The sequence below is a fragment of the Diorhabda carinulata genome, chromosome 5, assembly GCF_026250575.1.
Source record: "Diorhabda carinulata isolate Delta chromosome 5, icDioCari1.1, whole genome shotgun sequence".
In the NCBI taxonomy this organism is placed as follows: Eukaryota; Metazoa; Arthropoda; class Insecta; order Coleoptera; family Chrysomelidae; genus Diorhabda; species Diorhabda carinulata.
Window position 1 is genome coordinate 16,193,014 of NC_079464.1, and position 27,993 is coordinate 16,221,006.

At 34.0% G+C, this 27,993-nt stretch overlaps 1 protein-coding gene across 1 annotated transcript; it reads right to left on the reverse strand.

Annotated features, from left to right (window-relative positions):
* Nucleotides 1–983: 983 nt before the first annotated feature.
* On the reverse strand, nucleotides 984–22,043 carry LOC130894213 (dual specificity protein phosphatase 18-like). The gene is made up of 3 exons (XM_057800858.1): nucleotides 21,713–22,043; nucleotides 10,639–10,909; nucleotides 984–3,535 (listed from the first exon to the last, which is right to left on the reverse strand). The coding sequence occupies exons 1-3, from the start codon at nucleotides 21,814–21,816 to the stop codon at nucleotides 3,221–3,223; spliced, it is 690 nt and encodes a 229-aa protein (XP_057656841.1). The 5' UTR covers nucleotides 21,817–22,043; the 3' UTR covers nucleotides 984–3,220.
* Between the last annotated feature and the right edge of the window lie 5,950 nt (nucleotides 22,044–27,993).

A 27,993-nucleotide genomic window follows, 5' to 3' on the forward strand; every position in this document is an offset into this window, starting at 1 on the left:
AAAATAATAGGGATTTTGCTGTTTTAAATAAAAAAATATTTATTAATGTTAGGTATAACACGTCTATTTTTAACAATAAAATTGACTATCAACATTTACCGATTAGTTTCTTTTTAATGATGTTACTACAACATTTGCGTCCATTCCTTCTTTATTAGATGACTCATCTTCGTCAGATAACTCATTTTTTTCATTTGAAGAAATATTTTCCTCCGCAATGTCCAATGTCAGGAAAAATATATTTCTGCTCAGGTGGTAGAAGCATGTTCATGGTTTTCTTCAAGAAATAATCTCTAGGAATGAAAGAAGGTGCCTTACGTGTTTACTTATTGATGATTCTTTCTAGCCTAGCTACCGTTTTGGGTTTTTAATTGGAGGATTCTGAATGACTTTCCTCTTTAAACTTTCGCTCGCTTTTCATAGTGAGTATTCCGTAGACTTTTGTTAATTCGTTGAAGTACTTACTTATATTCTTATTTTTGATTTGTTGAATTTTCCTTTTCAGTTGTTAGGTGGCAACACAAACAAATACGTCTTTTTGGGTGATACTTGCAGAGCAACAGCAGAATCAGACATAAAAACCAATTCATATTCGTATAAAATTTCAATACTACAAATATTTTTCAGTTTTCTATCTATCCACCTTTTTTGAAACAATCTGTATGTTAGGTCGGAAAAAGAATAAAAATATTGAAGGTTATAGCTGACAATTTGGTATATGGTCTAGATATTGATTTTGAACAGCTCCTCCACATATCTTCTTTGATTATTCTAAACTTAAATTATTTGAGAAGACAGTCTTTTATTAAACAGGTTTGATATTTTTTTTCTATGTAGACTAGATTTTTTTCCGTCCACATCCCAAAATATTCTTTTATTCAACTTTCTCTCTCTTTGACTGAAGATTCCAATACACACGTTTTGTATGCTTCAAATACATTCACAATTTCGATGTCCGTGTTGAAGGGCAATAAAACAGCAAATTTTCATGAATTTATTGCTAGTTCAAATGTCAGGAAAGAAGATGCCTTACGTGTTATAATAGGTTATTATTTATTGTTAATAATGAAACAGGGAATAACTAGATACTATTTCCTTTATTATTAGAAAAACTTACAAAACTAATTGGTCCTTTTTATCATTTTCTATATCTAATTACTAAAACACTTACTACGTATTTATAAATTTAATACATCGGTTTAACAATGCTGTTTTGGAGATTTCTTGATATAATTATTATATAGTTAACTTAAAAATGATACAATTCAGCTATTTCAAATTCTAGCAGGTACAAAAAATTTTAAATATAATACATAGAAGTCTATGAAATAAACCACAGTTTTTAGGCCAGATACCAGCCGATTTCCCATGGTATTTTGATAATCAAGGTCGATTTTGTTGAAAATTGGTATTTAGTATTTATAACCTTCAAAATCTACCCTGTGCCGAAAGGTGCTTTTGTCCTGGAGATGAAAGTGACCCCTTCTTGGAGATAAAAATTTATTTCCTCAAAGTTTTCTTCTAAGGTTGATACTGAGTTATTGAAGATTTAAACGCATATTTTTTACTGTTTTTCATGAATAACTTGTAGCTCTTAAAAAACAAAGAGATTCGTTTCTGAAAGACCTCTGTAGATTCAATAATAACTGAGTTATTGCTCGTTGAAGGATGGCTATTTTTGGAGAATCCCAAAATTGGAAAATTCAGGAGATCTGTTTTAAAACACATAGAATAACCTTTAAAATGAGCCTTTCAAAAGACTTTTGCATAAGAATGCAACTACCCTGTTATTTTTCTTTCAATAAAAAAAGTTGATTATCAATCGATCGCCATTTTCTAAAAATAAATCTTGGCTACATCAATTTACCGGCTACGAAACCCTCTGTATACTAAATTTCATAAAAATTGTTGGAGCTGTTTCCGAGATTCACATATAAAAGGATTGATCATTTGAAGATATAAGATATGATTCATTACCAAAATTTCTTCAGCTTTGTACAGTGTTGCCAAAGAAATGATAATTTTTTGGTGTTATTTTTATCATAATACCTGTAATTCTCCTTTATTAACTAGTGACATCACTTTTTCATCGATAGGAGCATTTTAAGTGCGAGTGGATTAATCCAACATCTACACAATGAGGATAACGACAAAGATGATTCACTTGCTAGATTGGGATCAGTAAAGCCGTCAGTGGACTTAGATTCCATACTTGGTGTACCTAACAGGTTAGTTGTCACATTTAGTAGAGAGACCAAGTGTTAAACTCAATTCGTTCCTTTGTGCAAAGATTTTGGACCACTCCCTCGACTATGAACACTTCTTGGTCGAGGTCTAGCTAATCTGCAAGGACCCTCGATAATATTGAACTGGTATAACAGAGTTTATGTGAAAATACACGACTCTAAATACGGAAACGAGTAGCTTCATTGGAACTTTCAAGAGAGATGATCCATGAACTTTGGAAAAGAGTTATATTCTTTCAAAATCCAAATCGTTCAGTGGAACAGTGGAAATAAAATGAGTTTGTTTCGCATAGAAATGTTTGTGAAACGATGTTGGAGAAATTTGGCAGTGTTAATTAATTTTTTTAGAACGACGAGGCTCATTTCCATTTAATAGGTCAAATTAACAAGCAGAATTGCCGTCACTGACCTCTAAGAACTCGTAACTCACGACTGAAGTAACGAAAATGATTACATCATCTCAAAATATCTCCTTGGAGCGCTTTATCTACTATTGGGATCATTGAACCTTTTTATTGGAAATGAATGAAGCCAGACTATAAATGTTAATAGTAGGAACATGCTTGCATGACTACAAAGTTATTTTTGATCCGCTCACATATGTAGTTCCAACAGGATGATACGACACATAGTCAAGGCTTCGATGGTTTTGCTACGGAAAGAAATATTTTGTTCTTAGTCGCTCTGTGGACATTCCTTAACCGGCAAGGTCACTAGACTTCACTCCCATGATTGTTTATAGTCCCATATACATATTTCTGTTCTGCCTCCAAGACACCCAAAATTTTGCTACAGCTCACAAAATGGGACAAAGAAAATAGACCTTTTTTAAAAACATCAAAATGGAAATATGCTAATTGTCTGGAATCTCTAACCAAAATGTTGAATAAATATTAAGTACATATGAGGTAGTCTTATTTAGCGATATGCGACATATTTATCATTTTGAACACATACACCCAAAATTTAATGATTTATCGTCCGTTTTTCTTAGAAAAACTAGTAATCGGTCTATAATCGGAATCATATACGTCAGGTATCTCCATTTGGACGAATTCGTTGTAAACCATTTGGACTGTATTACAACCAAATAGTTGCTTTTCGTATTCTATTAGTTGTTTGAAGAAACCACAGTTTGGTTTTATCCTCGGTCGTCGAAGTTTCAAATAGTTGTATGATTCGAGTAATGATAATTTATAATATTTCATTAGGTAAGCTAAGCAGATACTAGATGATCGACTAACTCCAGCTACACAGTAGACTAACGTTTTACCTCCTAAGTTTGAAACCTGCAAAAAAGATCATGTTTAACTGACGTCAGTATATTGTATTAGGGTTAGGGTCTAACTCATAAATTTTTGCGTTGGATCTGTATAGCAGTCAGGCGACCTGTACTAATTTACATTGATAAATGATAGATACACAATTTGCAGTAAGATTAACAGGGTTTGAAAAAAGCGGGACTCTATATTACCAGGGAGCTATCTACAACCCTGTCCAATACCCTGCAGTTCTCAACTCTGGATATTTGCATTAAATAATGTACTAGAATACACGGAATTTAGACCCCTAGTCCCGCTTAAGTCCACCAAGATCTATGTCCAACAAGGTTAAATGTCTACTCTGCAAAAAATTAGAGTAAATAGTACTAGTGGATATTCATAAAATCTATTGAGTACCTAGTCAATTGATATCCAGGCTAGTCTCAAAGATCAATATTCTTACGAAAAAACTCAAAATATCGTATCGTAAAGAAATTACTGCTTATTTTAGTATTTGCTTATACGTGACGCGTTTATGACCATGACTGAGCCCTTGGACCTGATAGACTTCATCAATGTGGCAGAAATACTTGAAATGATAGTTATACTAAATTGTCTATTGGAGGTTGAGCTTAATCGACATCTGTGGTTGTAAATACGACGAAATTGATTCAATTTCTTCTGAAAGTTCCTTGTGTGAAGGTACGATTTTATAAGTTTGAAGCTCAAACATCTGCGTAAACTACAGATCTAGATTATTTTACATTTCATAGATGACATCCACAAACTTAGGCTTAAACGTTACCGACGCGGCACTCAGAGGGTAGTTCTTTAGTCTTACATAAAACTGATGATATTTTACATTGTTTACTTTTTCCTCCAGTAAATATTTCTCCTATAATGACTATATGCACTTCTTATTTGATGAACTCGATGATGATGATGAAGAAATCATCAACATTGCCAATTTTCTTAATGTTAATGAGGTATTAGGAAATAAATAGAGTTTCGAAGATGTTGACACGAAGCACTAACTCATCGTAGAAGAAGTTGCATGATCTTGTTTGTTCGCTGTTTTCACAAACTCAAAATTTAAAACCTATATATTTGGATTTTATTCCAAATATATATCCCAAAATAAGTGAAATTGACATGCAACAAATTTTTCTAGATGTCTGTATATTGACTGCCACTCTTGCGAAGTTGTAGCCTGTAGTTATGATAGCTGTGTCGTTTACAAATATTTCAATAGTGTTATTAATTCCGAGCAAGCATCTACTTGCTTTATTCTAAAGACTCGTTCTCTTATGTGCGACTCTAAATTTTTTTTATATTGTTCTGACAAGAGTTTTTTCAGTTTGTATTAGAGCCTTTCATGCGAAATACTTTAACCTGTGTACTTGGTCTATAGTGGAATGGTTCAATAATAGTTTTCATTGGTAAATTTTTTTGAATTTCCCTGGTGATTAATTGAATCCCAGAAGATTTTTTCGTTGTGATATTTTTGTAAATCACTGTGACTATTTCCTTTGGAGTAGTATGGGTTATTTACAAGTTGTTTTGATTTTCTATTATCAATTTAAGTCGTTTTTTCTCTTTAGTAGCTACTAGCTACTATGTGCTCAAAGTTTTCCAAATCTATTTGCTACTTATTGATTCTTCCTAGCCCAGCTACTATCTTGGTTTTTGATTGGAGGATTTTGGATGATTTTCTTCTTGAAACTTTCACTCGCCTTTCATAGTGAGTATTCCGTAGACTTGTCTTTTGTCAATTCGTTGAACTACTCACTTACATTCTTATTCTTGATATGTTGAATTTTTCTTTTCAGTTGTTGGGTAGCATTATTCAGTCTGGTTTTGTCTTCTGGAGCTCTAGCTTAATACTACCCGCATTCTAGTTTACGCATATTATTTATAACATCTCTTATTTCGTTTTAGGAGTTATTGTCCTTAATTTAGTCCAACTCTACTTTATTTTTGATCCCCTGAGTGACTGATTTGTTTGTCTGTTAATCAAGCATAGTGGGTTTCGTTTTTTAATGTGAAAATGGTTTGAGCTGGCTAAAGAGTTCTTTTTCTTTTGTTGTAGCTTGCATTAATCCCCAGTGAGCGTTGAAACCACCTCCTACTTTGAATCTATAGTCTTGTGCTTCTAGAAACACTACTCAAATAGTTCTTTTCCAATAGTATCTCTGGGATAACTATAGATTGCTGTGACAATTGACACGTAATTTATGGTTTCGATTTTTACTGACGTAACCTGAGTAATAATGCCACTTATAATAACTCCACTACTTCCTTTGGAATCATCTCCCATCTTAAAAGGCTCGTTCAGACGGTGACATTCATGTCGTGGCATCAAATGCTGTGACAGCGTGGATTAGATGTAAGAACACATTAGGTGGATCAGGAACACTTATGAGGGAATTGCAATTTGAGGACCCCAAGTCTTTTCGCAATTTGCAGTTCAAATTATTCGTTTTTGGAAAGAAAAGCGAGAGCAAAATTATACCAATGGGACATAGAGACATTCAACTGTTCAGATAATGCATTGTTGCGGCATTCACGTCACGGCATTAGGTGCCACGACATGAAATATCATTGTCTGAACGAGCCTTTAGACTGATGTCCTAAGGATTTACTGTATGTTGTATAATACTCGCCAATAGTTTTTTCTTTTTCAATTTCAATTTTTCAATCAACTACCGCTATGTCTGGGTCAGGCTAAGTACTTCTGGTATCTGATGTATTATTATTTTTTGAAATGAGTTTCTGAAATAAGGCATTAATTAATTAATTAGAAATTAGTTCTATCTCTAGTATGGCTTGCAGCTCTTATTGATTCTGTATTAGTCCATTTGCATTCCACTCTAGGATTATAGGACTACCTGCCTTTGGTATAGGTCCGTTGAAGCTTCATTCCGTCCTGGTAATTCTATTATCCAAATTAGTTAGTTTTCACTGAAGACTATTCACTAAACATAATACTCATACTCAGATACCAATTCTCATCATTTCCTTCATTCAGTTAAAAGATAGATCTGCCAGTAAAAATGAAGAGATACTATCTCCCCAGTAAATTAATGAACTAATTATTTTGGATAAACCCAAATGTCGATTATAACTGAATGTTGACTCAGGTATCTAACACAAAAATTGTAATTGATAAAGCGGCCATTGAATTGACAAGCAAATTATCCAATTCGTTCGTAATTCACTACCAATTAAAAACCTACACGCCAGAAACTAAATATCTCAAAAATTATCATGAAATTGTGGAAAAAATGTTTAGAAAGCACGGTATTGAATTTCCAATAAAAATATTCTAAAAATAAATAACAAATACACATGGCAAAATAAGCAGACACGATTCGTCTGTTTAAATCACGATATTAAATCATACATGTTTATGTGTTTGTTAACCCTTTCGACTCGTGCCAATGAAAATCTATAATTGCCAAATCGGATATACAGGCAATACAAAAACAAACCACTTGTAGTTATTCTCGTAATATTAGCAAGAGTGATAGGAATGTATGATTCAGCAAGAAAAAATTTGTTTTCACCTAAAATTTATCATATGATTTGGCTACGATTTGAAAGGTATATTGAGAACAAAAATAAAATGATGCGTATCAGTTTTTGCTAATTCTGTTTTTAATTTATGTATACAACAAATCCTTCAACGAGTCCGCGTTCTAATGATCAAAATAAAAGTTTTCTAGCCAATTTTGATTAATTTCCTCTTAACATACCATTCAAACATTTTCATTATTTCTTTGCTCAAATATTGTGGCACAGTAGTCACTTCGGATTTATTTATTGAAGTTTTTGAAGAAATTTTCGATATAATAACCATCCCGATTACTTTACTTAGTACCTCTTAATTTATTATTGAGACCGATTTTTTAAAATCTCTGACTGATTTGGAAAATTTGAAGATACCTCCATATCATGTCAAGATATGAAACATTTTACACGATTTTACTTGATGTCTACAAAAGTTCTAGAAGGAAACATCAGATGATACTATCTTTGAAGATTTTGTTAGAAAACCCTTGAAGATATTTCATTTATTTAATGAGTGGATGTAATTCACAAATAAATAGCCTTAAATTTGTTCTGATTGAAATTAAGTATTATCTGACTGCACTATAGGGTATAGAAGGTGTTATCTTTTCAAATTCAGACTCTGTATTTTAAATTTCGCCAGAAAAACATATCAAATCTTTCATATTTTCCAAAATAATCATTTGTATCGCACACAAATACTAAAATATGTGAATAATGTCAGATTTATTATACGAACCTAATTCCAAATGCTTATTTTTGCTTTCATACATTCCGAAAATTGTCCGACGATATAAAAAGCATTTTAAGGTCACATCAAAAATTTCAATGTCTTTATCTGAGTTAAATGGTTCAACAAAAAAATTCCGAGGTCTAGCAGATGTTCAATTTGTGATTTTTGTATAATACAAAATGTTTTTAAATCTTTTATCAACAGAATCTAAATCATTTAGTAAGAAAATTTTTCTAGTACATATCGATATTCAGTTCCGTCTTCACGGTTGTTGAGAAAAAACTACGTTTCGGTATCGATCTGGATGAAGGTTAAGAATCATTCTGATGATAACTACTTTTGAGTAGTAGATGATGAAGGTTTTATTCGCAACTAAGCGTGGAGATGTTCAGACTCATGGTCTGCAAAATATGTTAAAGTTTCTCTCATTTCCTAATGCATTTAAACTGTTTTTTACTCTTTCAATTTATTAGAAATGAATAAATACGAAATAAACATGAAATAAACACTAGACTCAACTAACTAATATTATAATTAATTGATCACAAATTTTTCTAATTTTCTAATTTATCTAAACTCATTGGTTACATTCGTTCCATTCACTATGACTATCAATATAAACTTCGTAGCCCATAAGCAAATTAGTATTTATGCCCAATATGAATTTCTAAATCTTTTTAGAAAGTTAACAAACAAATAATCAAAAAGGCTTTCCTAGAAATTGGTTCTCAAAAAATTATATAAACAAGTCGCCTGATAAAAGTTTAAAAGCAAACAAAACAAACGAATTCTGCCCACCGACGTACTCGCCAAATACTAGACTTCCATTAGAACCGAACGTAACAATATCATTTGTATACCCTTAAAAACAATGAAGTTATTCAATACATGGCTATCAGTACGATACATTACAAGTAGAATTGAATTTATTCGTACTTAAGTTAGTGGAGCAGTTGATAAATCAAACATCCATCCATCCATACAGAGTTTGTCATGCAGGAAAACTGCTCAGGATGTAATAGATACACTTTTAACTTCAATTAAAATAGATACATTGGTGGTTTTCATCTTCTAGTCGTTGAGAGACGTCGTTGCCTTTGATATCCTTGAGACCGGGCCTGAAAACGATCTTTACAGCCATCATTCAAGCTCTAGTGGTACTGATCTTCTCATTTTCTCAAGTGAAAAAATTCTTGAGTTATCCTTCGCAGAAGCTTGTTCCGGTCAAGCTATTCATCCTACAGCCTCATCAGTTGGCTCCTTTAGTTTTGAACAAGATTTTTTCTCAAAAACTGAGTAACGATGAAGGTAACTGAATTTGGTAGATACCCCAAATATCAGATACTATAAACATTAACAAAAATGAAACCTAATTCACTAACCAATCAATAACACACTACAGAAGATATTACTAAGATTCTTTAGAGTCCAGAGTAGTAAAATAAGTATCCTATGAAAGCAGCAGGTTCACTGTGTCAAACTTCACCATATCTTCATCAATTCAATCTGAATGAAGTTTAATCTTGTCTTTCGCTTTTTTCTCCTTATTTCTTCTCATGTTTTTCACTCTTGTTTTCTGTCCATGTCTCACTTGCTGAGGACGAGACTACTTCAACAATTACTTCTCTTTATCTATTAGAAGGTTTGCTCTTCTTACCAAATTGATATTGCATGGAGTCAATAGTCCCGAATTTCTATCAGAAACTATGAAAATCTTTTTATAGGGTGGTAGCAGCTTGAATGAAGAAGCATACGTCTTCTTAAATTGGTCATCAATTGTCTCAAAGACCGGGGACTTACCGTCTTTGACGTAATGTGCACTGTGCAACCATTTTCAACTGCATCGTGTTGTTCAGCAGGATGGAAGACCAATAAGTCTTACCAATTAGCTCCTCATAATGAGGACCTACTCGTCTATTATTGGGTCTGATCCATATTCGTATCTCTTCACTATAATCAGATTCCAGTGGTTGCCATGAGAGTTTATCCAGTGGCTGTAGTATGTGTGTTAAGATATTGTGTGGTAAGAATTCAATTTTTCGTTCAAATTACATGTATCAGAGAAAGACGAAGTAATGCATCCAATTCCGAAATAGAGTTAGAATGTTTGAAAAATTGTTTGAACTAGTAGGTGAAAATAGTAGGTGTATACATTTATAGCCATTCTAATGGATGGGAATGGCAACTGCACCTGGAGAATGCCCCTCATTACTGATAACTCATATTCTTGCAAGAACATTTGATGAAAGGTGGCACGAATAGACCTGTGGCTTCCGTAGCTACAACAATGCCATAAATGAACCCCTCCCCTGTTGAATGAACTGCCAACCACTTGAGGTCTTCAGCTTTGTACTACAGTAAGCCCCGATATGTAAACGTTGTATATGCGATTTAAACCATAATCTATAGATGACTTGAAGGAGATTGAATTATTTAGGAAGCAAAATACCTGACAGCTGGTCTTTTCCTGTTACTTTCTTCTTATAAAGCCGAACAACGTGAACCCACGAATTTTAGTCCCCATCGCCAAAAATTTTTAAAATTTGTAACTAAAACTATTTTTCTTCTTGTAATGTAGTGGTCATGGTTTTCTCTGGAGTTAATTCATTTCTGGAAAATAATCCAAACAAAGTAGATTTTGGCACAAGTGTTTTACATGTCCTAAAAACCCTTTCGTACTAATTCTATAGCTTCCATCATATGTTCTGAGTTCTGTTCTTCTCGCTGTATTTTCCAAATAACACAAGGACTTCTGATAATTGAAATTCAATAATCAACAAGACAATCAAAAAGATAATCACTATTTTTTGGTGTGTTGATGACTTACCTGATGTATAAGATCAGCAGCTTTATCAAAAAACGGCAATATCCTTGAATAACCAGAATCTATGATGTTGATTGCATGGTAAAGGATATCATCTCGATGTATGGGAACGGGTAATTCTGGAGCACAGGAAATGATACAGGAAACTTTGTACAATTCTAAAGTTTGTGGATTTACAATACTTGCTGATGTTAAGATGAGATTTTCAGTGATTTCTGAAATGTTGCCAGATACACAAGGTTGTAGTCTTGAAAGTAGTTCAGAAGATTCTACTCTGGAACAAAAAATGAATAAACTTTCTTTATTAAATTCAAGTTTAAACGTGTATGGCGTGCTTCATGAGTAAGGGATACCTACACCAATGATGGCTAAAGTATGAACGCTTCAGTACTACAGAGTTTAATAAAAACGGTGAACTGAGAAAATAATAATTATATAATTTGGATAATAATAATCTCCGTGCGCTGCAGTCATTCCAGCGCAACAATTTATAGATGTAGATAGATGCCGAGGATATCGTTTTTTCTTTGCAAGTTTTTGCACAATACATATATTGTGAAGTGTGGTTTTGTACAATAATCTGTTTTCTCTATTCAATATTTGGTAGTGATAAAGCTTGGATGGAAACAGGAAAACTTCAATATTCATCTATAATATACTTTAATGAGATCAACTAACATTATGGCACAATATTAGCAGATTATACAGAGGTGTAATGAAAATGTATATGTATTAATTCAGAAATTGGAAACCGAAACTTTCGTTGATCGTAGCATATTTCTTCATGGTATAATTTTTTGGATAAATTATATACAACTCTAAGTAAGTATCGGATCTTTCCTAGGGTTGTTACTGGAAGTATTAAATTTGTTGTGGACATTTTCGAAATCTGAAACATTGCGATGTTGTCTAAGAGTGATGAAAGTAAAGTCATTCATATTATGATCTTGAAAATGACATTAGAAATATACAGACCACAAAAATTATCGCATCACTGGTCTTTAAGGATATTTTTAATACTCAATTTCAGTTTTTTGGGACAATCTGTATATGTATCAACTTAATAGATATTTCTGGTTTCTTATCATGAGCAAAAAAATATCACAATTTCTCACAATTTTTTTTGGAAACAAAAATGCTCGAGTTAATCATTTCTGTCTTGGAGAATGTATTGAGATCGAGAACTTTCTAAACAAATTGTGTTAAATTTATTTTGTTGATAATGGATGTGCTTCAACGTTTAACAAGACATGTGATGAATGAAGAAGCCGCTAGATTCATCGCGCTCATACAAGATGACCGCAGTCAAAGATGCGTCGCTGGAATGGAGTTCAACAAAGCGCCAAATCCAGAATTGTTATTCGCTACCAAGAAACAGGGCAGCTAACTAGATGAACCGGACAAGGTCGCGGAAGGGTAACTTCGGTAGTAGATGATCGTTATTTTAGGTTAAAGGCGTTAAGAATTAGGCATACCACCACTCGAATGCTGAAAACAGATCTGTTGGTTTCTCGTAATATCCGAATAAGCCTACAAACAGTTCAAAATAGGCGGAGAGAAGCAGGTATACGAGCCAGAGTGCCAGCTAGAGGTCCACGTCTTACCAGAGAACATCGAGTACCAAGATTGGAATGTGCTCGAGAACACGCAAATTAGAATATTCAAGAATGATCCAATATGAATGATGAATCAAGATTTTGTCTGTATTCATCAGATAGGCGTGTACCAGTATATAGGAGACGTGGTGTACGGCACGATCTGGTTAATTTTTGTCAAACTGAAAGCTTTGGTGGTTGCTCTATTGTGGTTTGGAGAGGAATTTCTTTCAAGGCTCGCTCGGAGTTAGTACCAGTGAATGATGGAAGACTAAATGCTGACAGGTACATAACCAATATCCTAGAACCCCATGTATCTCCCTATTTGCCTCATATCGGTGGCAACTCTGTGCTAATGCACGATAATACTCGTCCAGACGCTGCTAGAGTGGTTCGGCAGTACTTAAAAGAGGTCGAGATACCCACCCTGAATTGGCCTGCACGTAGCCCGGACCTTAACCCAATAGAGCATGTCTGGGACCATCTAGATGGCAAATTCAGCAACATTCGGCACCAATAAGAACACCAGATGATCTTCAAAATGTTCTTTTTATCTTCTGGGAAAAATAAAGCAAGGATACGTCCAGAACCTGTTAAGAAGCCTTCCAAGACGAATGGAAGCTGTAATTGGAGCGACGGGTGGTAACACCTGCTATTATAAATTCATTTTAATTTAAGCACCGTTCATTTTTTTGTATAGATGTTTTGTACAATTTTTTTTGATATTTTCTATGTTTTGGTAAATCAAACTTTCTGTCCTCTGTAGATTAAACTGATATAAAATAAATGTTGCAAACGGCGTATCTATTGGTGCTTCTATTCGTAATAATAATAAAATTCGAAAAACATGCACATTTAAAATATTTAAAAAATAATGAGTATTGCGATAATTTTTGTGCGGTGTATATTAAGTTCACTTAATATTTACATATCATGTGAATTGTGGTTCTGTATTTTCCAATAATATGGAAATTCCAGCTGGAAACTGTTATGGAAAATTATATGAAGTGGACGGTGATGAGCGGGAACGTTAGACTTAGAAAACGTGTTTTACCTCATATTTCTAACTATCAACATGATAGTTTATGAAACATGAAATAGGTCCTCAATATAGAGTTATTGAATGTCAACATACTTTAAAAGCAGGGGATTGGGTTGATTATAGTGGTGGTAGTGGTGTTATTGGAGACGATCTGGTCGACCTTTCTGATTACGGACATAGGCTTGCTTCCAACAATGATCGTATTAGACATAAAAAAAACAAAAGTGAGAAAGAGAGACTCTCAAATTCATTTACATCAAGTTATCTGATGGACCCAGACAAACTCATACTCCATTTTTGTTTTTTTGTACTTTGTAGATATTGTTTGTATTATTTTTCTTTGGTTTATTTTTCTGTCATATTCCTGCATTCCAGCATGCTGTCTTCTTCGAATCTCTATTCATTTTTGTTTTACCACATACTTCTTTCTCCAATATTTGTCTGAGTAGTATCAAGATCCTAAAACTAATAATAGCAATCGACGGTCTACTGCTTTGAAAGAAAGAATGGGAGTTCTTGATGAAATTGGAAAATAGTTTGCAGGTCTGGCTATTAAATAACGAGACTGCGTGCCTGGAAGGCGCCCTAGACAGGTGGGGTAAAAAACGAGTAGTGCGTTGGGTATCTAGATATCTTTATGTACGTCTCAAAACGCGTTTTCGTCACTATTATAGTATTTGTGCAGTAGCGGTCGTGTTTTTTTCTCGTGAAGCATAGTATCAATCTCAAATTTCTCGTTAAATTGAAAAAAACTCAGACTGAGTGCTATGAATTTTTGAAAAAGACCTATAGGCCTCTATCTCGTGCGTGTGCTTTTGAGTGGTATAAGCGCTGTAGTGAGGCCCGAAAGAGCATTGATGATGGCCAGCGCTCAGGTCGCCCTGTGACTGTTTCAATTTCAAAAAGTGACAAAAATCAACCAAATTGTGCGTGTGGATCGTCGAATGAGTATCCGGATGATTACCGAGGATGTAAAGGCCAATAAAGAGACGGTTAGAAAAATTTTACCTCAAATCTGCTTTGAAAGGGAGCCAATTTGAGTCTATGGAACCGTTTCTCGTTACCAGTCTCGTTATTTAATAGCCAGACCTCGTACTTTTACCAATTGTTGATTCGTCGAATACAGTTCCTCTGTAGTATGAAGATTATTTTGATCATCGTGTATTTCATACAAATAAAAAAATGTTGAAACTTCCATGTATTTATCTATGTAAAGAGACAACCCATATTTCTGTCGTTCAAATGACAATTTATAGGTTGGCATGGTTTCTAGGACAAATAGCACGCATATTTTCACAAGAATTTACGACATGAAACAACAGGCACTCCTTCAATAAGCACAAACAGCTCACTCTCTTTTAAATAAATAATACTGAATACTTCTCAATAACAGTCCATTTGTTGTATATCAAAATAAAGATAGATTAGAAAAAATATATTAATAACAAAGATAATTGATTTTTATGGAACTTATTCAAAAAAAAAATTGGAAAAATTTCAATTCAGTGAACTCAAATGATATTATTATGAGAAATAGATGAAAAAATGATAGAAATTTACGAGGCGCGAACAAAAATTAATCTCCTTCAGAGTACTGCCATTATAGTAGGGGAGCCCAGAAGGTGATTTTGGGAATTACTCGAGCACGGTAGATTAACATTAGGGAGCATCCTTATACCCCTTTGAGTACTTCCAGCTCTGAGTATTTTATCCTGGAAAGTGCATCCAGGATAATTGATCCGATTGCTAGAACAAAATCGATCCGTTTAAAAATTAGAACGTATCTAATTAAAGTGAGGTAGATTATTTATTATACAAAAAGTCTGACGATTTGAGCGTGACACCAGGGGGTGAAAGGCTCCCAATGAAAAACTCATGACCTCAATTTACTCAATCTCAGTCGTAATTTTTTTAATTTAAGCGATATTACGTCAGGTTTATGAGAAATATATATTTTGTTTTTTTCCAAAAGTCGAAAACTCAAAAATCATTTTTAAGACGTGCATTCACATCGTAACACTATTTTCGGTTGTCTGTTGTTTGTTCTATGATGACAATATAGTTCTTTGGTGCAGAACAAGCTTGTTTTAATTTACTTGAAAAATAATAGTATGGTAAGAAGTCATGACCTGTTTTCATAAACCACTTCTACTTGTATGTTGTTAGTTTTAGACTTAAAGTCTATGTAATAGTCCACTGTCTCATTTCAACTCATTTGCCTAATATTTTCCTAGGAACCCTACTTACAATTGGAACAACTAGCAGAAACTGGGCTCTCATTCATGTTTTGATTGTCTGTTTCTTTTCCTTTCTGTATTCGCTGCTACTTTTGAAGCAGTCACCAACTATAGTCATTTTGTTTTATATAATGCCTCTTTCCGCGGTCTTCTTACATTAGTGGAACCTTGAAATGATGTGGAAAGGCGCGGTAAAGTACTTTGAAACTCTTCATCCAACCAAAACGCTGTTTTGATTTACCCGCAGCAACTCATCCAAAAATTTGAATGCACGTTGAGCTAACATCATTTTAATTTTCCTTTCAAAGTTGTTGGTAAGGTTTTCAAAATTCAATTTGGACGAAAGGAAATTGAAGACAAAAAAAGTTTGTATCTATCTTTGGGTGCTTCAACCGTTCTTATGAAAACTCTTTTTTAGAAAAAAAGTACTATATAAAATGTTGTACCTGTTATTGTACTAAATGCAAAAAAGTGTAGCTATTATATGAAGAAGAACACTTTTATCAACCTAGATTGTACAATCAAAACACAGCGTATTTATTGATATATTGATATTGACAAAACATAACCAGAATTACCGAGATGTATTTGGAATTTGCTTTCATCCTGATCAAACCATATTCACCATAAAAACAAATATTCTCAAATATATTGATGTACTAAAGTAGAGAATTTGTGAAAGAAATGAATATCTCAAAAACTGCCTTTCCGAAAAACTGCTGTGACATTAAACTGCAAAATTGAATTGAACCAACGATTTCACAATACTAATTGTAAACCACAGAATAGCTTCGGGTTATTAGGGATTCTGAAACCACTTAAAATTTTCATGAGCTTTAGAGATTTTGAGGTGTGCTCTTACAATAAGAAAGTGATTTGCTTTATCCTAGAAATATCGTCAATTTCAAAGCCAATAATTCGTGTGCACGAAGATTTTTTTCACTTTACAATTTTCGATGGTTACGTGACGCCCCAAGTGAAGATTTGATTCGATCATGAGTGCGAAGTTTCCGAGCAATAAGTTAAGCAGAAAATAACCCACGACCTGGACCCTGTAGGACGTCGAGAACGAATAAAAACATTGAACTCGTCGCGGCAAGCTTGCGCGATAATCCGCGTAGGTTCGTTCTCAAAAGAGCAGCTTTTAAAAACTATAGTACAAGTAATATTGAAGGAAGATCTTAAATTTCATCCATTTAAAATTCAAATTGTGTAAGCGCTTAAGCCTAATGATCAAAATATGCGTAAAAATTTCGGCGAGACATTGTTGAAGCGATTTCGCACTGTGAAATATCTTTTCAAGTGATGAAGTAAATTTTCATATGAATGGAAGTGTAAACAAGCAAAATTGTTGTTACTGGTTTCAGTCCCAAAGTGACGGTTTGGTGTGCGTTGTCAAGCTGGGAAATAATTGGACCCTATTTTTTCGAAAATCGTCATAGGTAAGCAATTTCCGTAGACGGTATTGCTAATACGTGAATACTTAACGATTATTTATTTCCAATATTGAGAGAACATACTGTCTTCACTTTACAGACATGGGCAAGATGGCGCCACGCCACACACTGCTATGGAGACCATGACGCTACTTCGTGATTTCTTCCCTAGCAAATTGATAAGCCGTTTCGGTTACATCCCTTGGCCATCCAGAATCTTACTTCCATTGACTTTTTTCTGTGGAGGTATCGCAAAAGTAAAGTATAAGAAACAAGAGCGGCGAGAATATCGCGAGAATGCAAAAAACATGTGAGAAATGCGAATGTGGAACCGATTCACGTATTTTCCTCAAGTTCTCGCGCTGTTCTCTCCGGCGTTCTCCGCCAAAGATGGAGAACAGCAGGAGAACGTGAGAACAGGCGAGAAGGTTTATTGACTCCACACTCGCATGTTTCACAGTAACCAGCGAATCGCCGATTTGAATGATTCTTCGCCATTTCTTTTTAATCATTCTTTTTTCTTTAATATACGCATAACTATAATATGCAAGTGAGAGTGTCTACTCAAAAGAAGTTCTCACTGAAAAACTCTTTCAATATAATAAAAAATTCTTGGCACAATATATTCGAAAGAAATTATTTTCGAAACTGTAGGTATAAATTGATAAAATATATTTGGAATTCAGCACAACATATGTTCACTTCTCACCGATACATGAAATAAATATAAACATACATAAATTACTAGTGATGCATTCTTGGCATCTCAAAGTCTTTTTAATTTGAGATGCATTCGAAATTGCAATGTTTTTATTATCGGGCAATTACCCCACACCAAATTATAGGATACGGAAGAATTTTGTTGAGAATTTATTGTCTTATCAACTTCAAAGGTTATTAGCGACATGTCAGTTAACAATTTGTGATACAATTGAGTGTCTTTTAGTTATTTGATTAAGTTTCTAGTATCACAATTGTTGTTAATTAGGAATTATATAGTTTGGGAAGTTGTTAGTCTTTCGGATTTTTACTTCTGAGAGTTCAACAATGAGTATTTAGATTCTCATTACCAGATTCACATATTGGTAAGATTTCTCTATTAAATCAATATGAGAGTTCCACTTCAATGTACCCTAGCCTTAAACAATCGATTTTAATTTGGTCCATACGATTTTTAAAACTATTTTTACATGGTTGAACAAAGGGTATTGTATATTTTACTCTCGACTTCGATTTGTTCTACTCACTTTGCCCCTTGTACTGAACTTTGGTTTTGATTATCCCTTTATAGTTGTTCGCTATCACTTCGCGCACAGTTGTTGATTCGTTGTTATCTGCTGCTTCTTTGGTGACTCAAATAGTGTGTGATGGGACCCAAATAGTGTGTGATGGTACCCAAATAATTGATACATTTGCCTTTTGATTGGTGAATAATGTGCAATTGGGTCTTAATGTTGAGAGCTATTGGTTGTTTGAGAAAAAAATGTTGAATGGTATGTATTGAGCTCATAGAGCCTGTAATCAAGGCTATTCAATTGTATTTATTTCTTCTATCGATGATTACGGCTTGTAATATGGTATAGAGCTCTCCAATTTGGACGCTATTATGTGAAGACAGTTTAAATGTGTCAATTTATTTCTCCAGTACTACTGCAGCTCCTAGGCTATTAGGTGTCGGTACATAAAATGGAGTTCATGTTAACGTTGACAGTGGGAATAGAGATTGTCCAAGGAGGGGGGATATTTATGTTAATTGGAAAGAGATTTGGTAATTCCAATGCTAGGGTGTTTGTATATAGTTGTTTGTTTGTTTTCAAAGAGGTGTTTAAAGGGATCTGGGTTAATGTTGTGATTTATATGGTTATTTTCATTTGATAAAACTGATGCTGCATAGTTCATACTCAGTTGGATTCTTCGAAGTCGAAGGGGTGATTCTCCGGTGAGTCAGTAAAGCTTTTCAATCCAAAATTCGACGGTAGAGATTTCAGTGCATTGTTTTGCAAAATGTCAAGTTGTTTTATATGTTTTCTCACATGATTCATTTATGACTGGCAATTTTTTCAATAAATCAAGACTGTTTTAGCAGACGTTCTTGAGGTGTTAATATGTTATTTCTACGTAAGTTTTTTTATCAAAAATAATGCCCAGAAACTTAATATTTTTCACAAATTTCAAAATTACGACCTTCTAAAGATAGTACTACTTTATATGGGTATAATAGTTTAGGAGGAGGAGGAAACTTATTGAAAACCATTCCAATATAAATAAATACAACCTGCGTATAATGATGACGGTAAGACCAGCAGGCAAGTGCTATCTATCATCTGAGTGAATTATAGCTATTATACGCAAGACTATACTTTGCTCAAGACTATGTAAAAAATTAATTGAGCTTGCATTGTTTTTATTTCTACTCAGACTATTCTAGACATTAATTTTCATTACAAGAAAAACAGCTTTAAAAACGGATATTATATTCGAGGACCAATTGAGACAGGATGTGGTTGACGATGTTGACCTGCTAAGCAAACAAGAAGTAAAGCTTAGAGAGGACTTCCGAACATTCAATGAAGAATCCAATCGAGCAAGACTCAGTGTGAACGAAGCTTAAACGAATTTTCACACACGACCTCGATAAATGGCTTTCACGAACTGAAAAACGCTCTACTAACGTGAAATTGAGGTAATTCCAAAATGGGCGAATATGAAAGTATGGCATATGGCAAACTTATGAATTTTCAAATGGATCAAGCGACCATTTCATGCATTTTCAGTTGTTTATAGTTGATTCATCATAGTAACACATTGAATAAAGACTGTTGAAAGTGTAAAAAGAATCTATATAATCAATGAGAATAGTAGAAATATGTATAATTCTAGATTCATTCAGAAACCAAAAAACAATGAAGCAAAGTGAAGTGAATAGTACAGAATCAATTTCAGTAAAGGTAAAAGAGAATAAGACAAGAATCATTAGTTAGAGGATACTATAGTCCATTCGTTTAAAATGCGAAGTTAGTTCACTTTTCCCACAAAAGGAATTAACTGAAGATACATAAAAAGACGAGAAGAGATCCACACAAAATAGAGGAGGATCGCAAAGCTGAAGGAAGCATAGGAAGAGAGACACAGAGAGACTATGAGAAGTGTCAAAGAGCGGAGAAAAATAGAAAGCTGAGTGTGACCGTTTTAGATTATGCAGAAAGAATTTTGTACGTTGTTTCCCAAACTATATAGACTTAGGTCCAACACTATGATCAAGAATCAAAATAAATATCCATTTTGATGTGGAAATTTCATTCAATTATTGTGACCACAGTGAGCTATTTCACTATTTCAATCAAAATAGAATATAAGGAAAAACATGGAATCAATTTAAGTGAGTTTGAAAGTTGTTTGTAAACCTCTAACTTCAAAGCAAAATTCTGTCGTACGATTGCTGATTCATTCACAAATAAACAAACAACGAAGGAAAGTGTAGTGGATAATACAAAATAAATTCCAGTCAATGTAGAAAAAAGCCGAAAAAAATAAGGATCACAAGTTATAAACAAGATACTATAGTCATTCGTTTGGAGTGGAAAGTTAGTTTCCTTTAACCACCAAAGGAATGGACTATAGATATATGAAAAGATTAGAAGAAATCCACACGAAAGAATTACAAAGTTGAAGCAAATAGAGAAACAGAGACAAAGAGAGACTATGACAAATCTCAAAGAACATAGAAATCGAAAAGCGAGCATTTTGGATAAGATGAAAAGCATTTGGTGCGTCGTCTCACAACTTAGGTCTACCGATGTGATCACGAATAAAAATAAGAAGTCAGTGGTGTGATCCTTATACAAAACCACCTAGAAATCAAAAATCGGACAAGTTATATGTGAGCAAGAGATTTTCTTGCTTCTCAATTAACTCCAGACTGCTAAAATAATAAATGCATGGTATTATTGTAATATTGAGCAACCCAGTGTAATTGTGGATTCATAGTATATGAAATAATATAGGACAATAAGTATTTGGTGCGACTGTTCAAAGAAACATAAAAGAGATTGTTCCAATGAACGTACCCTTATATTATCTAAAAATGTTGGTTAATTAAGACTAAAAGTAATGATTCACCTCATGTTAATTAATGTTAATTCGTCTAAACCTGTCACGCAGATTTGTTGGTATATAGAGCTTTAATCTTCTTATCTCGGAACTTTCTTCCATTACTTGGTTGGCGAGCACATTAGAATGCACATAATTACAACTAGATACTTTTCTAATCAATATAAAATTGCCAAAATAATCATGATTCCGAAACCAAGTAACCACGCAGAAGAAGTCACGTCGTACCGTCCTATTAGCTCACTACAGGTGCTCCCAAAAGTGTTGAGAAAAATTCCATAAAAAGAACAGACAACTTGAGGGAAAAAATACTACTCGGTAGCATTATAAGACATATCTTAAACCTTAGATAAGGTCTAGTATTTGGGGCTACTATCTAAACTAAAAAAAAAGCTTCTATATGATGTTGCAAGTATTAGAGTTTTACTTGAAGAGCGTGAACATTTTAATTGAATACCAAGATGCGTGCACAGAATGTGCATAATTCCAGCAGGCGTTCTTCAAGGAAGTGTGTTAGGATCTACACTTTTTTTGTTATATACAGCTAAAATCGATTATATAAAGACATAGTTATGATATTTGTAGGATATAGAAGCCAATAATTCAAACACTGCAATTAAGAAATGTATAAATAAAAAGATTCAATAGGATACATACCCTCTAATTTCTACATCCTGAAGATTTTGTAGTATGTTTTGCACTACATTTTCTTTCGATTCACCATAACCTTTAGTAGGTATAATAATTTTTTCAACTTCCATATTAAAAATTTTAGAAAACCATATAAATATTTATTCAAGATTATTTACACTGATTTTCATTGAATGTTTAATTCTTTGGTAGATCTGAACATATGCTGAAAGCGCGACTGAGTCATGGAATGCCGCAAATTACCTGAGTTTTAAACTATAATCAAAATAAGCGAGGCTTGCGCAATGGGTTCAGCGCGAGCATGGCATTCCCCAACCGAATATTTGTGTAAATATATGAATTCCACTGCTTTCCTCCTTAAAGCTTTTCTACGCAACAGTTGCTACGTGTTGCCATGTGTATTGTAAACAAAACTAATTTGTGCTGATATGTAGTACAGAATTAAGAGAAAGTCTGAATGAAACGATTTATTATAAGTTTGACGTACACTATTAGTCAAAATTTTTTGCCCAGCCTATAGTTGACGTGATCGATTTTGATATTTATATTTTAAAGGGCTTACTTGAATAATAATGAATTAATAAGGAAACTACTATCTGTAATTGTAATTTCTGTGCACAATTTTGGTATTCTTTATAGCAGCTTCGACAAATAATCGTCGTCTATTTGGCTTAGATCGTTTTCCAGGATATTCTAAAGATGTGAAATGAAAGAAGATTACTGCTAACTGAATGATTTGTCCGACAACAGCTTCGAGAAATTCTTGAGATCGTTGTCATGTTGAAAGAAAATTTTTGTGTAAATCAGACGTTGGTACCATATTTTCCTTCAATATTTCTTTATAGTCTTTTGTCTTCTAAATATCCCCAAACCATCACCAAGCTTCCACCGTTTTTAAAGCTAGGATTAGATAGATCTAACATCTGTTCTTCTTTCTTCGACCTTCACACAAACACAATTTTCTTACTCCAGCTGTGGCTGTTTTTTCTTTATTCTTTATCTTTCAGCTACTTAGACTCACTTTTTTCGCCTCCCACTCCATGACACACGTCAAAAATTGCTTAATAGTGCATCTGAAGAACTGTTTCGTGAGATCAAAACAATCTAGAAATCTTGCAAAAGAGTACAAGATGGAATATGTAAAATGTCTTCTAATGTAACATATTTGCCGATGGAAGATATTCAACTTTCTTTTGCTTTGTTACTTGCCATCGATAAGTCATGCGACATACAACACACTACACAAGTTGCTGTTTTTATCAGATATATGTCTTCCCAACGTCCAAAAGAAGAACTTTTAGGATTGCTACCGATCTCGGGATCAATGGGATAAAAATTGTTTATTACATCTTGTCAAAGCACTCTTCCATCGGCAGTTCAAATGATTGTTAAATGATAAAGTCAATGGCTTTCCAAAGGTAAATGAATACATTTCAAAATGATAAAGTTTTAGGGAGTGGAAAATATAAAGAGTTAAAAGGCAAGTTAAAAGAGTTTACCAGGCACGAATATTACACAAGCAGGAGGTACCTACGCAGTAGCTGCTTCGAGAACTTCAGTTTCAGTAGGACAAGGAACGCCCGAGCTACTGAGTGCTGCATGACTTGTAAACACTCATAGCAAACGGAGGACAACAGGATAAAAAAATATTTTCCCAAGTTTTTCAGAGTCAACCCATAAGAAGACACCCTCGACACGGCAACTCCGCACTTCATAAGCAAGTGCCGAGTTATAAATCGGGGACAGCTGTACAAAAGGTGAAGGACCACCCTAGGCAGGACCACACATTAAAACGTCCAGAAAAAGAAGACAACAAGCTAACTTTTAACAAATAGATAAGACTTTCCAGAATCTTCCATAGAACTTAGGGGAGAGGAAGGATTCCACGCGCGAAACTGTGACGCGAATGATGATGAGGACCTGTCGAAATGACAGGGGGTTGGAGGAATGTCGTTCTTTGCACCCATCCGTGGATTTATCCGGGGTTGGATGCTTAAAGGGACGGGTTTTCTCACGTGCACGTGTGTGTGTACGTGTTTAGAAATTTCTATTCACGAAAAGATTTAGATCTAGCTTAGATTGATATCAACTTTTCTTTATATTTTTGACGAACTATCTCTCTTGTTTGATATACAATTCAACAGCCAAATGAATGAAGCAATTTCGCAATTTCTAACAGTGTGATGACAGTATAATTGTATTGAAATTCATGCGAGGTTCCAATTAGATGGTTTGAAACCAATGCTTTGATAAGAGAAATATTCGGAAAGAATTGACTTCTTGAAAAAATATTTTTTTTCCAGTAAGGTAAACTTTAAAATGTCCTTATTCAAGCATTATCAGGTATATCTGATGAAAAATAATTTATTTTCAAACGGGTCAACCTAATATGATCCTTGTATAGACCTTGTCCGGATGACATGTTGAGAAATATTTTTCTTTTTTTTTACATGGGTGTGATGAGAAATTGATTTACTCCAAATAGGGTTATCCAGATGCGCTTCTAGTGTGAACATCGTTAGGCTCGTTCTAATAAGGTAAACCATGTCTGAACCTAATAAGGTTATTATGGTGTTCAAAGGACATGAGCAGAAAATTCTAGTCTGGTTACACCCACAAACCTCAAACTTTGACCCACCACTCCGTCAAACTTTATTCCACTTTTCATGCGACCACTTTTTATGTCTTTGAGCGTAATTTTATTCTGACGTCTCAAAAGAGGTTGCTTCATGTCTTTATTTCAAAGAAAACTAGCTCCACTCAATCTCATTTTCACTGTAGAATTACTCAAGGGCTGCTGTTTATAAGCATGTCGATCACGTTTACTGATCTATACAACACGTTTCAACAGTAGTTGTAGTGGTTTTTCGAGGCCGCCCTGAGCGTTTTCTATCGCTAAAGTTTATGGGGGTAGTCCACGGTACATCGAGGTATTTTTAATACGGAGTTGATGGTACGGTTCCTTTTGCCAAGATTATGAAGACTTGCAAATGATGCACGAGTTTCAATCTATAGTTTCATGGTTTTACTTATTTTAAAATTTTCTGGTTCAAATTCATCACAGCACATTCTAGCGTCTCACAGAGTTAACTGGGACTAAACTACCATCATAAACACCAAAGAAAGAATCTAATCACGTCTCCAGAGTAACAATTTTTAGTACTGGAGGAGTACAAACTGCAATGAGCTATTGGTTGCGAATCTTTGTTTCAAAATTGAAAAATATTTACTTTAATATGAGCTTCAAGAGAAAGAACAAACACTATTTTTTGAAGGTGTTTAATTGTTTATTACTTTTGAAATCAATTTTGTACTAAAAGTATGTCGAATTAATACTTTCGGACTGGACTATTTCTATTTGTAAAAATCGCAGTTTTATGTTTTTATGCTTTGAAGTGGCAACGTTGATTTTAGTTTCAATTAAGAACGGAATGTATTCTTCGATATATATATATATATATATATATATATATATATATATATATATATATATATATATATATATGCTACATTTTCATGTAATTGTCTTGGATGATGTAATCCAAATAATATATAAATTATATACAAATCAGTACCTAACCTTGATATTTCCGAATAACTGTTTTAATAGCTTGAAACTGAACAAAAGAATTTTCTATTGGATATGATCCAATTGAAGTCGTAAAGTTAAAATTAAAATTGTGGATTTTATTAGTATTTTTTCCATCTGCTGACAGAAACAAAAGCAATCATAAACTTTTTTTGTTTTTCTCATTGGAAATAATGTTTTGATTGAAACAATTTACTTAATCCGTCGTCTGGACATTCAGTCATAAACTGACGACTTTATTGGAATTACAAAAATAACATGTTCCATTAGAATGAAAACAATGCTACACAATTGATCCTGTAATAGCTCAGAAGCTCAATTGCTAATTTTCCATCTTTACTTTTATACGCATGCTTTTGATATCATAATATTATCATCACATATACACAACAGTTTATGTCCCAGAACCGCAATACATGAGCATCAAATTGTTATTTGTTTCATACTATGAACAACATAAAATGAAAATGTTCACACAGACAGATCCACGATCCATGAAACTGTGTTGCAAGCACAACTCGATGCACGAGGAAACAACTTGGATTTGGACTGGCTTTGGAGTGGGTTTGATATGCGCCACTAGGTTAGACAAAATAGTACAAGCTTGTGTTCCATGTAAGATATACATGGACTGGGTTCAATTTGCGTCAGGCCTAAGACCGCATAATTTTTATTCTCCTGAAACATTAAGCTCAGACTCAATTACGCTTCTCTAGTCTAGGTTAATAGGACTGCGGAATAACATTGAAAAATCTATAGCACTGTCCCAAAAAAGGCAACTAAACAGCTACCCCAGTGACTTTCTTGAGCGTTTGGTTTCTGTAAATTAGTATCAGTGTGGAGTATGTCATAGCGCACTAGCCAAGTAAAGATATATGCCAAGATGGCACGGACCGCAGAGAATCTTCATAAAAACTTTTCACAGGATAGAGATTGATAGTAATTTCATAGCCAAGCTCACCAGCAGGGAGAAATGATAGGTCAAATTGCTTTCAGATAACAATATCTACTATATGGATGAATTTCAAGCTGGCGGAAGAAAGTATAAGCAAATGCAGATGAGGTATGGACAAATGATTCCATGATAGTATGGTACGACCTCATGCAGTATGACATAATGGCCATATTCGTCACAGGCTAGTTTGGTGCAAAAAACCAAATTAGTGAATGATGTAGCACTTATAGCATTAGAAAGTATGACCACAAAATCTAAGCTGATGCTGAAATGTTACGAGATGAGATGACAAGAAAAAGGGCGGTACTGCTGCTTTGAATCTTTGACTTAAGAGAAATGATACGGTCGAATGCTGTCCAAATTACTAAACTGTTGATAGGGACCGTAACTACAAGATTTGGAAAAAGGTGAAAACAAATAGGTGTGGTTGAAAGCATATGGCCGCGGACTGGCTAAAATATTCATAGGCAGTAGTGTCTGTTCTGTTGGACATTTGAACACTCTGTTAAGCTCCTAATAACATAAGGAGGAAAATCCTAGGTTCTACTTAATGGCCTTGATTCAAAGCCATGGAAACTAAGTGCTAGTATCAAGGCGGTCAAGTATTTATACTACAATAAAAAAATATTTTATAAAACTCACTTCCAAATAGTATCTTCTCAAAGTTTGTTATGTTTTTTTCAATTTTTTTTCCATCCTCTCTTAATCAAATATATAAAATACAGTGGATGAAGTAGCTGTTAGTAGCTCAATTTGACCAATTTAGTCGTAGCGAGAACAGATGCTGGACGAATACTCTCTTCTCCGGAAAATAGAATCAGTTTAGCATCGAGTAGTCCCAATAATTACATTAGATCCCTATACCTTCTCTATTTAGCAGTTAGTCGATATAAGTCACATGTTATGCAATCCCGAAAATAGTGACCATCGTCTTTCCAATAAGAAAATCTTCGCATTTTTTGGAGTACGTTCGTCAAGTGAATTCTATTATTTCTTCGCCTTCTCTATCTCAGGTGTGTATTCGTTGATTATTATCTGATCTATATTCATCGAACGATGCAAAAACTGTTTCAGATTATGCTTGAAAAGTGTCAAATACTTCTTCCGGTTGTTCCTGTTGTTCGGAGTAAGCGAAAGCGTCAAAAATCCTTCCTGTTGTCCACAATATCATTCACGACATGATCCTCGAAATCTTTTGAAAAGCCTAGAGTCTCAGCTATTCCGCGTACCTTTATAGATACTCTGCCAATACGAGATCGTGAATTTTGATCAATTCATCCTTCGTGGTAACTGTTAACGTCCCGCCATACTGGGGCCATCGGCGTGAGGCTGATTATTTATCAATTTTTAGTAAAGTTATCAAATCTTCTCATTGAGATATTACTTTATTGTGAAATAAATCGAATATCAATCGATAGCAGTGAACAAACAAAAATCGATACTTTAAATTGGGCTATTAAAATATTGAACTGTGAGAAATTGAGAAATTTGAAGATCATGTAAAATATTTCACACTCCGTTATATCGAGAACAAAAATCTGTTTCGAACCAAAACATCCACCCCTTAAACTAGCTGCTCAGAATATGGGTCCCGTTTGCCCCTCACGTAGATCCGGGGCTGAACATTTCACATATTTCAATCTACTATTTCACAAGATGTGATGAAATGAAACTATGAACGTATAAATAACTCAAAATCGTCCAGTTTTAAAAATTTGAAGTATGTAGGTTGTAAGGTGAGAA

What these genes read in the sequence shown, in the direction of transcription:
- LOC130894213 (XM_057800858.1), bottom strand. Translation starts at nt 21,816, where the DNA reads ATGGAAGTTGAAAAAATTATTATACCTACTAAAGGTTATGGTGAATCG. An exon ending in CAGGATGTAGAAATTAGAGG is followed by an intron (nt 10,910 to 21,712) that starts GTATGTATCCTA and finishes TTTTTGTTCCAG; the next exon opens with AGTAGAATCTTCTGAACTAC. An exon ending in CTGCTGATCTTATACATCAG is followed by an intron (nt 3,536 to 10,638) that starts GTAAGTCATCAA and finishes TCTTTTTTGCAG; the next exon opens with GTTTCAAACTTAGGAGGTAA.